The sequence below is a fragment of the Rhizophagus irregularis genome, chromosome 13, assembly GCF_026210795.1.
Source record: "Rhizophagus irregularis chromosome 13, complete sequence".
NCBI lineage: Eukaryota > Fungi > Glomeromycota > Glomeromycetes > Glomerales > Glomeraceae > Rhizophagus > Rhizophagus irregularis.
In genome coordinates, this window is record NC_089441.1 from 384183 (window position 1) to 396512 (window position 12330).

At 29.1% G+C, this 12330-nt stretch overlaps 2 protein-coding genes across 2 annotated transcripts; one reads left to right on the plus strand and one right to left on the minus strand.

Annotated features, from left to right (window-relative positions):
- Nucleotides 1-370: 370 nt before the first annotated feature.
- Nucleotides 371-1741, plus strand: OCT59_004722 (uncharacterized protein; the record flags this gene model as incomplete). Its single annotated transcript, XM_025311581.1, has 1 exon — nt 371-1741. One exon carries the CDS (start codon nt 371-373, stop codon nt 1739-1741), a length of 1371 nt encoding a protein of 456 aa, XP_025170232.1.
- Nucleotides 1742-5253: 3512 nt separating this feature from the next.
- OCT59_004723 (uncharacterized protein) lies at nt 5254-9370 on the minus strand (the record flags this gene model as incomplete). Its single annotated transcript, XM_025330721.2, has 16 exons — nt 5254-5444; nt 5520-5591; nt 5674-5829; nt 5911-5982; nt 6054-6115; nt 6194-6275; nt 6352-6426; nt 6496-6723; nt 6802-6963; nt 7055-7126; nt 7209-7357; nt 7436-7574; nt 7642-7797; nt 7876-8983; nt 9057-9165; nt 9249-9370. 16 exons carry the CDS (start codon nt 9368-9370, stop codon nt 5377-5379), a joined length of 2832 nt encoding a protein of 943 aa, XP_025170233.1. The 3' UTR covers nt 5254-5376.
- Between the last annotated feature and the right edge of the window lie 2960 nt (nt 9371-12330).

Sequence of the window (12330 nt, forward strand, 5' to 3'; positions counted from 1 at the left end):
CTTAAATTTATTAAACTAAGTTTCCTGATAATCCAATGAAAAAATGCATTCATGTAACTTTAAAAAATATTCAATTAATTAAAAAAATTTTCTATATAAATCCTCGTCGTTATCGAACAAAAAAAATCTCTTCATCTAATAAAAACAAAACATTACTCAAATAATCCTTTTAAACATTCTTTTTTTTTTAAAAAAAAAAACCCTGTTTAAAATATATTCCAATATTATTATACACGAATCAAATACCCTTTAATTTACATTTTGTAATTTAAAATTACATTTGTAATATAACAAACTTTTCCGTAATTTTTTTTTTATCCTCAACCAACTTAATATTGGAATATTTATTTCCCTTTTCGAAATTAAAAAAATGTTCAGGTTCATTATAAATTCGCTTTTATTCATCTTCTTTTTTAGAATTGTTACCGCATCAAAAGATTTTGGTGTTGTTATGGGTAAAAAAGATTTTAAAACAACAAAATCCCTTCTCGCTGTTTATAATCAACAAGATGCTGATCCTTCAGATGGTTATCATCAGGCTGAATTTAATTTAAAAACGGATTTACCATCATTTAATCCTGATCAAAGTGGTGTAGAAAGTATTAAATGTAAAAAAGGTTCAAATGGTAAAAGAAAAATTACTTTCAATTTAAAGGATAAAAAAGCGATTAAAGATGTTAAAGAATGGCCTGAAAGAGTTATGTTATTAATTTCACATAAATGGAAATGTTTTGGTAAAAGGTCTACCCAATTTTTTACCGCTACTGATAGAGTTATTGATGAATCTAATTTATCTGCAACTTTTGCTATTATGAGATGTGATTATCCTTATAATTCTAATGATTATGAACTTAATATTAATTGGGTTGAAGGGGTTAATCAATCAAAGAATAAAACTCGTCGTAATTTAGAAGAAAGATTCGGTATTCCATTTCCAACAATTAATTCGAGTAATAAATTAGGTTTAAATATCTTATTTGATTCAAATAATGGTAGAACTTCAAGACCAAATATACCAATTATAAATGATGGTAATGTTAGATTACTTTGCTCTAATTGTTTTACAAAAGGTGATGCTACTATTGCTGTAAAAATTAGGGGTAATATTGTTCCTCCTAAATTAAAAGAAGCTTCAATTTCTCTTGATGGAAATTTTCTTATGAACCTTGATTTTACTCTTGATGCTTCAAAAGAAAAAAATAAAAGACTTAATCGTAAAAATACTTCTGCAAAAGATTTTCAAATTTTTAGTATTGGTTTAGGTCCTTTTAATATACCTGGTATATTAAATCTTGGTCCTTCAATTGATCTTGTTGCTGCTGCTGATGCTACTTTAGAAACAGGTGGAACTCTTGAATTTGGTGGTGATCTTAGTTTACCAAATTTTAGTGCTAGAGCTTCATTTAAAGGTGATCCAAGTTTTGATCAATCAGGTTTTACTCCTAAAGTTAATGTACATAATCCAGATTTTGATGTTGAAGCTTCTGCTACTATTTCTGCTTCATTAAAACCACAATTTGCTTTTGGTTTAAGTGTACTTAATGGTAGAGTTTTAAGACAAAAAGTTGGTTTTGAATTAGTTGGTACTCTTCAAAATTCTTTTATTTTTGGTAATTGTGAAAATAAGAAAAAACCACGTCTTGATTCTTCTCTTGGTGGTAATGTAGGTTTTTTTGCAAATGAAAATAATTTTCCTATATTTACATTTCCTACTTTACCTTTATTAAATAAATGTTTATAGGGAGAGTGATAGAGAGAATATAGAATTCGTTATCATGTATAATTATTTATTAGTTTTTAATTTTTTATATAATACATACATAATTTTTTTTTTTACATAATTCTTCTTTACGTTAATAAATTTTGATCGGCGATCAAACGAAAATAATCACGTGTTATAAAATATTCATACTGTCACGTGTGAACTGTGAAAGTAAACAACTAACGGCCTTAGATCACGTCGTGTAACCAAAACGTTCATTTCGTTTTCTCTCACCATGATGTCATACATTAGGATGCGAAAGGAAATTAATCAGATATATAAAAGTTCTCAAATCAAGTACACCTTGACATATCAGATTGGATATTTTGTACAGTTCATTTTCAAAAAAATACATACTGATCTATCTCTACACGAAAATTTATAATTTATAATCACAAAGTCGACGAAACAATAATTACACCTCACAAATTACGGCGTCCCGGAATCAATTGGTTGTCCACGTTAAACTTTGTAAAGCTGAAGAAGACTCCTTTCCTAAATTTCTGAAATTGATGAAGCGATGTTAGGGGGATAGGGACGGTTCCCACTTGAGGTGTACGCCTCCCACAGTGCCTTCTTGCTATATTACTTTGTATTCTTTTTTTTTTATTCCTGGCACCTCTAGCTCATTAAAATTACTAATTTGCTTTCTTGCCTAACCGGAGACTCCACACTCTCAGTATTACTAATTTGTAATCTTATCTAGTGTAATGCTGTAATATACTAGGGTGAGACGTCGCCTAATTAATCAAAGCTATGTCAGCAACATTGGTTATTCTACTATAATCAGATTTTTCATGTTACACGGATCAATTTTTTTTAAATTTTTGAATTTGTTCGTTAAGCAAATTTTAAATGATCACTTTTAACGTAAAATTAAATTATTTTTGACCAAATAAATTATCAATTAATATGTTTGCTTTTTTTTCACGATCATTATCTTCAATATTTTCCTGAATAGCATCATATTACAATTGACACATTTTAAAATGTTTCACCGCATGATGAAAACATAGGTTTACCTTCAAATTTTTATGACAAGTCTAGAGATGGTTTAAGAACAAAGTTACGTTCAAATATTTTTCTTTATCATATAAAACTTTAGAGATTTGGTGCTTTATTAGTTCAAATTTTCATTTAAGCAAATATCAAATCATTTTTAAAACCTTTGTAAAAAAAAAAACGTAATTACTTTGAGATGGTTCTTAAGAACAGTTTTCAACCAAAAGAAAGTTGAAAAATGTACACAATATTCGCAAAGAAACTTTTAGAGTCTTGAGTTTTATTTCATAATAAATTATTATAAAAAAGTTTATTTAATAAATTTTATAGTTTTGCATAGTATAAAATCTGATTATAGTAATATAATCAATGTTGCTGACAAATTAGGCGACGTCTCACCCTAGTAATATACCTAGTAAATTTATTAATTATGAGGCGCAGTATTATATTTAAAATTAGTATATAAACTTTTAATAGTTTAAAATTGTATTTTAATTGGTCCGAAATGACGTTCAACTACATAATAAGAAATCAGGTGACGTTAAGAATGTAACGTCCGAGATGACGTTAAACTAGTAAATTGTTAAGTCAGGTGATTAAGATATCAGGTGGTTAATTTGCAGTGATTCTTAAATAGTATTTAAAAATCGATAGGATTCTTATAAATAACAGATCAATTTAGTCTTCCTGAAAAATCAGGTTACGAATTTTGTAAAATTATTTTAATATCTAAGGTGGCAACGTGATTTATCACGGGCTTAGGTATTACACAAGCTAGAGTTTTGGAATATTACAAATACTAATTTATTTTCTTACTTAGCACGAGTTCTTTGAAAGCAAATAAGCTTACTGTATGCGGAACAAAGTGGAGCGGTAAGCAAATTGTGAATACAATAAGTGGGCAAATGGTATGCAAATCATAAAGCAAATATGAATGCCAATGTTGCAGAGCGAAGCGGAGCATGTAGTCCTTGTGTCATAGAAGGCGGAATTGCAAGAATGACACAATATCAGTCATGATAATTATAGCGTTAGGCTTGAAAGGCGTAGGATGTGAAGATTCGCCCCTATAAAAGCGAAATGAGGTAAATTTGTTTAATATTTGTGCTCATGTGTAATAAATGTCTAAAAAAGCACCATTTTGTTTAATTTTTGTTTTTTTGTGATAAGACATAAATCGGACAAAATGGTGCTTTTTTGGACGTTTTTTACACATGAACACAAATTTAACACATTTCGTTTTTATAGGGATCGCTTTGCGATGTTAGTTGTTTTTGCGAAGAACCTACTTAGAGAGGTTTGAAATGGATTTCTTTTGCAAAAAACAATTTAAACTAGAACGGAATTCGTATAAATTCTACCGTTTTTAATGAATTTTTAATGAATTTTTAAAAACGAGTTTGATCGTTTGATTCATTCGTCAAATAATTTCACCTTTTAATTTATCGCGTAGGGTTACTGTACTGTACCAGTACAATTTAGTACATACAATCGTAATGTTTGTTAGTAAAGTACATTCATTATACATTATACATTTGATATATTAAATTTTAATATTTTATAACAAATCTAATATTATCATAAACAATTTAAACGGATAAGATAATAAATTTCAAAGTAAACTATTGGTATTACTATTATTATTATAATTAGTGAATATAAAGATTTTTTGTGGTATCAAAAAATGGGGTAATAAATTAAAATGTACGAAATTGTACTAGTGTACAAAATATAAAAAATTGGACAAAATCTTACGAAATTCATATACGATCTCTTTAAGTATCATTGTATTAAGTACAAGTAGTGAAATGTGCGAATACTGTGCTCGTACGAAAATTTTGCTCGTACATTGATTTAGACAACTCTCTGTACCTAGTCAAAAAAAAAAAAAAATTTTTTTTTAGTATACTAATTTTTTTTGACTTTCAGATAGCGTAGCGTTATGAATATTGGAAGTTTGTCAAACAATTGTATCTGATATGGAATTATGAGTTGTAATAATAATTCATGTATTATACTTTCGTATAAGAATATCTAGTTTTTTTTCCTAGCCTGTCGTAGAAATCGGGTGCGTTTTCTTGGCCTTCATCACCTTTAGTATGATCTCATAAAATTAAAGTGGTCATCTGAAGCTATAGAATTTGGAAGGTCGCTTCCCCGAGATTTACTAGAAAATCCAGGGACAAATCAAAGAAGAATGATATGACCAAGAACTCCAAAGAAAACCCCACAAAGAATCCTAACCACAAGGATAAAGGGATGATTTAATTTCCAAACAGATATTATGGAAAAGTGTTGACAAAAGTAAAGTTATATTTTATGGGAATTAATTTGGTTATTTATATAAACTGTATTGGAAACAAATTTCTTGTAAATGTTGGATATAAGTAAAAAATATCGAAATCGCGTGATAAGAAAATTTAAGAATATTTTTAAACACTTATTAACTCTTTAATAATAAGAAAATAATACAAAATCCGTAATATATTAGAGCTTAGTATTTAATTCTCATTTAATAATAATAATTTACAGTACAGTATATACAAATATAATTTAAATAGCCTATCATAAATAATCTGTTATTATTATTATTGTATATTTTGATTCTTTGACTACTCATCATCTTCGTTACAGAATTCTTTGGTAATCCCTGTAAGTCTTGGTTGTAATTGAGGCATTTCTAAAAAAACAAAATGATTAATTAAAAAAGATTATAAATATCAAAATTAAATAATATAACAAAATAACGTCTCACCGGCCAAAATTTGTTTACAGGATAAAGAAACTTTCGTATAATCCAAGTTCAAAAACGTTAATTTTGAAAGTCCTGTATTAAAATATATATATATATATATTAGATCGAATATATCAGGTCAAAATACATATAATACAACGCTAATAAAATTTACCTTTAAGTTCTTTTACACCTTTATCTGTAACACGAGTGTATCCAACGTTAAGATATTTTAAGCTCCTAGGGGAAAATGCAGAATTACCAATTATTCGTAAAGATTCATTTTTAATCTTCGTTTTACTTAAACTTAAGTGCGTCAATTCTCGTAAATCTAAAAATCATAAAATTTTAGTTTTTTTTTTAAAAAAAAAATAATTTAAATAATTTAAGTCGTAAATTTCGATGAACTAACTTCGTAAATTAGCCACACCGATATCTGTGATGCATGTTCTATCAAGATACAATTCAACCAAGTTTTCTAAACCTGATAATCAGAAAAAAAAAACTAATTAATAACTCAGTAAATAAATAATATATAAGGTTAATAGTGCATACTTTTTAAGGCTGTCATTCCAGTATCAGTTAATTTAGTTCCAGATAAGGATAAATACGTTAAGCTATAATAAAAAAAATTTTTTTTTTTTTAATAAATAAATCTGAGAAAAAAATTCGTTTAATAATAAATTAATTAGTACCTTTTCACAGCTTCAATGCACAAAATACCGACATCGGTAACATTTATGAAATTTGTTAAGTCGAGCTTGTTCAAAGGCAATTCTGAAAATAATAAAAAAATCAATTACAATTAATGAGCCGATAAAAGAGCCGATAAAAAAAAGCACATTCTTCTTACCAGAAAAGTCTTGCAATACATCATCTAATTCTTCTTCTCGATTCGGAAAGTTGATAAAGTTAAGAGACTTGTACTCTAAACAATAAAATTATGATATCAAAAATAACGAACATTAATCAATAATCAAGATAACAGTAAATATACCTTTTGCCATCCATTTCAACCCGAATTGACCAATTCCAGTAGTTTCGGTCAGGTTCAAATCAACAAGATTTTTAAATCCACATAATATTTTCATTACATCTTGATCACAAAGTTTCGTTCTGGAAATATCCAAAAACTCTAAACTTTGGAAACTTGAAGGATTAACTGGAACTTGAGGTGGTGTCAGTAGAGTACTGTCAAGATTGAGTGAACGTATGTTCACCAATGCTGTATTATAAAATCATTAATTATTAATTAATCTACGGTCTTGGAAAAAACACATTACGAATTTAAAATAATATTTACGCTGCAAATCTAAAAACACTGTCCTTCCATTAACACCATTACAGTACGATAAATCCAACACTTCCAACGTTTTTGCGAAAGCGCAATTTGCAAATAATTCTCTCAAACCACTTATAGTTACTTTTGTCTTCGATAAATTCAAATCGGTTAAATTCTCGAATCCTATAATTTTTATTTTGAACAAAAAAATTATTTATATAAAACAAAATTTATGATTAAAAAAACCCTATTATTAGCTAATAAATTTAAATACCTTGTAAAGCTGGAAGAGCACGATCTTTAACCCTACATGACGAAACATCTAGCGACTCTAAAAATAACAACCCTAAATAATCCAAATTTTTAGTTTAGTTATCAAGTAATTAAAAACAATACATAAAAATCGTTATAATTTTATTAAATTGAACCTTGTAATCCATTCAATCCTGTATCAGTTAATACTTCGCATCCTCTTAAGCTAACTCTTGTAACTGAAGCACGTTGAGTGTTACCGATAACTTCCAATAAGGAGTCAGTTGCTCGCGGATAATTATCCAATATAATATTCTGTAAATTACTGTGATAATAAACAATTGAATTATTAAATTTCAATAACTTTGATAGTAATGAGAAATCAAAATTAAACATTATTCACCAATTCGCAAATCGTCTAAAAGTAAGAGAATCTAATTTGTTTAATTTTATCAACTCTGCCACTAATAATTCACCAATGTTGGATGAAACATTAGCAAGAGAACGAATTATTCTGACACTTGTAGCGGAAGTCAAGAGTACTAGTAATAATTATTTACTGTTAGTCACGAATATCTTAGAAAATAAATAAAATAAAATTAAACTTACCAGCAACACAGTATGCACATTTTGACTTTAAGCTTTCAACCTGTAATTCACGTTTGATACCCTGTCTTACAGCGTTATCATGTATATTTTCTTCGGTATTTACTCTCGTTTGTATAGCATCAGCCAAACGCTGTCTTTTCTCTTCCTCGGTTTCGACTAATACAATAATCGTCAATTAACAAATATAGTATAGAATCTTTCTAATACCTTTTTCAATTATTTAATGTTACAAACCATGCTCTTCATTTGGATCAACTGAATCTTGAGGAATAATTGGACCATCAGTTAAACGATGACCTCCACCAGAAAACGGTGGAGGTTGCATACCTCTCGGAATATTTGGTGGAAAACGACCTCGAAGTGCCCGAATTCGTGGAGGTTGTCCAAAATTTGGAGGAAAATTTGGCGGAACGTTATTCGGAATCACGGGAATTTGTGGTGGCACTTGCGGAGGAATTTGTGGCAGGAAATGCGGAGGAACATTAGGTGGAATATTGTTTGGGATCACGGGCTGTGCAGAAATCTGTGGCGGAGCTTGTGAAGGAACATTTAATGGAATATTGTTCGGGATCACGGGCTGTACGGGAATCTGTGGCGGAACTTGCGGATTCCCTATCACATGTCTTTGGCTACTACCACCATCATCATCGTCGTCGTCATTGTCATCATCGTCATCATCGTCGTCATCATCATCATCATCTTCTTCTTCTTCATCATTATCATCAGATTCAATATCCAATCTCCTATTTGAAATCTTTGAAGTATTTGAAGTCCGTGATTTCACTGCTGGCTGTTGTGGTTGTTGAGGCGAAATATCAAGTTTTACAACATTCAAAGAAGCATTTGGTACCAAACCAACATCTGCGAGGGTCATATCCATTTGATCATCTCCAAATACTTTTCTGGGAAATGGTAACATCAATTGAAATGTTTTACTCGGTTCATTCTCATTAGATACCCATTCAAATAGATTAGAAATTTTCGTAGATGAGGAAAATTTTTGACGAATAGCTTGACCAGTTGACAAACGTATCTGAATAAGAGCAGTATTCTGTGAAGGTTTTGAGGAAGTTTCAGGTTGAGAAGCAGTTGAACTGCTTACACCAATATTACTTTCTTCACTTCCACTTGTTTGATGTACTAATTTTCGTTGTTTATTCCTTATCCGATCTTCTTTGATTGCCAACAATGCTTTATTACGAGCTTCGCGTTCCATCATCTTCTGCTTCTTAGCTTCTTCCGCTGCTTTTACTGCTTTAGCTCTACTTTCTTTGGTATATTCTGATTCATCAGCTGGTTGTGAATGACGAGATACCAAAGCTGGTTGTGGAAATGAACTCGACTGTTAAATTATTTAATCATTAGTAAACCAAAAGTTGTAATTGAAAAAAAAAACTTAATTGCTAAAATATTACCGTAGCAGTATCAAGCGACATCGGAACAACGTCATTGGATGACGGTCTTAAGGAGAGTGTTGTAGTAGGACGAGAAACCCCCGAGTTCGGATCCAAAGCATTAAGAACCCTTCAATATTTTCAGTTAAAGTATAATAATTAACAAAATATAAAAAAATCAATAATTTTTATTATTATGTATTATATTGTTACCACTCGGTAGCGTCTTCTATGGTTCTATTACATGCAATTGCTTTTCGACAAACCCATTCGTCAAAACCAAAAGAAAGTAATTGAGCCAACATAACATCTTTATCTTGTTGATTTGGATCCATTTTAAATTATTCAACTGAATTTTGGAAAATATTTACAAACAATAAAATTGCGCAATTTAACTGTTAAAAAAAACCCCCAAGTTAATAAACCTGCTTTATTATAATAAAAATATGTTTAAAAATAAAATAAAAAGAACCGGCTTAACACAAACCTAACCAAATAAACGAATTAACTGAAGGGAAAAACTTTTAAAAAGTTACAAATAACAAATAATGAGTGTTTAAATGTGGCTAACAAATATGTCATGTACCTTCCTAACTCAGCAATTTGATTTATATACTGATTGACAGCATTGTCCGCAGTAACGGAGTTCGATGATTATCAGCCGAGAAATTACATTAATTTCGTTCACAGTATATAGACTATATAGTGAATCATTTATTTCATAGCATTAAAATGTATTTCAATATTAACATGATAATTTATTCTTGGTAAAATTTTCAAATGGTATAAATTAGCGTCTTTTCTAGTTACATTATTTACGTATAGTTCCGATCATCAAATGAGTCAAATCTGTTCATATGTACGTAATCTGTTTCAAGTTTCATATCGGTTAGAATTTTTTTAAAATCAAGCTTTTTAAAAACTAGTAAATTCACTATATGGTGGACTACCAAATTTTGTGTGTAAATCAGCCGCATTTAATGTGTATTTTATTGTTTTTTTTTAACGAAAAATGCTCAAAAATTAGATTTAATAAATAAAATCGCAGGTAAATTTTGCCAGTAGTAATTAATTTTTAAATGTATATTTATTCTAAATACCATTATGAATTAAATTATAAATGTATTACAAATAAAAAAATATGCCCTATAAAAAAAAAATTCTGGAAAAAATTCCGATAAATGATCATTTTTCTGAAATTTTTTTATAGGGGTGCGAGAGAACATTTTGATTATACTTGCAACCAAAAGTTTTAAATTTAGTATCTTTAATTACTGTTAGATAATTTGGATATATATGGATATTTGTCAAAAGGAATTACTGGTAAATTAGCAAAATTTGCAATAAAATCAAAATTTCAAAGTAATTAAAATCACGTGTCATTTAAATTCTAAATCATGGTTGGCTCAATGCCTCAATCAATGGCTCATACATATGCATCACGCGATGGCTTACATAATCTGAAAAATTGAAATTTTTTAACCGTGACAACGTGACGTATTGATTTTATATAAAATACTCTTCGCTTTATTTGCTGTTAATCTTGTGTTTTAAAGGGTATGAATTTTCGTTATTTTATTTTACGTTTAATTAAATAGTCTTTAAATATAATAATACTGAAAGTACCGAAGTATTTTTTTTTTTACTGAAGCTTAGGTGTAGATGTTAAGTGAAAAAGTGGGTATATATTTAAGTACTTTTGTATTGCCAGCATTTTTATAGAAGCTTATAATAATTTGTCATGCTTGAGTTGTGTCAGAGAAAACATGTATAGCATTTTTAATATTTTTTAAATTTATAAAATAATAAAAAATCTAAAGTGAAAAAAATTATAAGAACTATGATGTTCTAATTAACTCGTTTTTTCCTAAAAATATTGCAAGAATTATCTTTGCTCAGTGTAGGGATGGGGACGACTCGCACGTTCGGTTCGGCTCCGAGCTGATACTATTGAAAAAACTGAGTTGAGAAGAGTTAACCCGAAAAACCGGTTCAGTTTCATAATCGGCTTTCGGAACGAACTGACTCAAGTCGCAACCCGACCTTTTTCCATCCCTACGCGCCAATTTTGGGGTTTCATAAAATTTTAAAAGGAATGATCGCAAGCCCGATCTTGCCCACGTGAATTTCGAGAATTTTTAACTTACAAAAGACCTAAATTTTATTCTCAATAACTGTAAAACTTCATGGAACAAAGAGAATCAGTCTCGTAGGTAAATCATATATGTATATTATATATTTGCTGCAAAAGTATCGATCTTGACCAGTCAGGTGGTATTTTCTTGACTCACCCTTTTTATGTACCTTTCTTGACCAGAAATTTGATACTGTATTACGCGTTTCACTCACAGACCCATGCCATATAATTAAACCCGGGACATGCCTCCGCCTGATCTATTTTATGGTCAAAAACTATTCGATCAATCCAACTTCGGTTAATGAAATTTTACCTTAATTTTTCAAACTGAAAAAAAATTTTCTCCCTTTTCTTCTTTCGGTTTGGTTTTTTGTCAAACAGAAAAATTTGATTTTTCTCATTCTTTTTCCATTTATATTATTTGATTTTATAAATAAATATAGAAGCCATGATAAAATAATTAATATGAACTTAATGTCTGAAATTTTATTTGCAGGATTTTCAATATCAGGTGTCTATTATGCGTACTACTCATATAAAAAGTCTTTGCGTACAGCTCATAATAAAAAAATTTTTCGCCACCTGTCCCTATATATATATTTCTGGGTCCTGTCTAACCTGACGTTTTTCATCAAAAAACAGTTTTGTTTAATTATAAAACGTCGAACCTGACGTTTTTTCATTAAAATAAATAAAAAAAAAAGTTCTTTTAATTAAATGAACTATTTTTATTTTTATTTGTTTTATTTTATTTTATTTTATTTTATTGAAAAAAAAAACGATTTTATTTATGTGAGTATTGGGAGACAAAAATGATGTGATAAAATAAATTGAGCCAGAAAATTGGTAAATTTACTAGAAATACTAGAAATGGGAATAAAATTTAAAAATTCACCCAGAAAATCGGTAAATTTTCCATAAATAAAAATTCACTACATTTAGCGATGATGATCTGCATGCATCATGCGGATAATGTTTTCGACATCATGTTGAATTATGTACATACATCATTACATCATCCTAACATATATCCGACATGATGTCTAGACATTATCCAACATAATGTCACCTTTTGTCAAAGGTGGCTTGCGATAAATGTCCTACCTATACTTCATAGAAGGATTGGTTCAATATTTTGTTAATTGGTACTTCAATGAA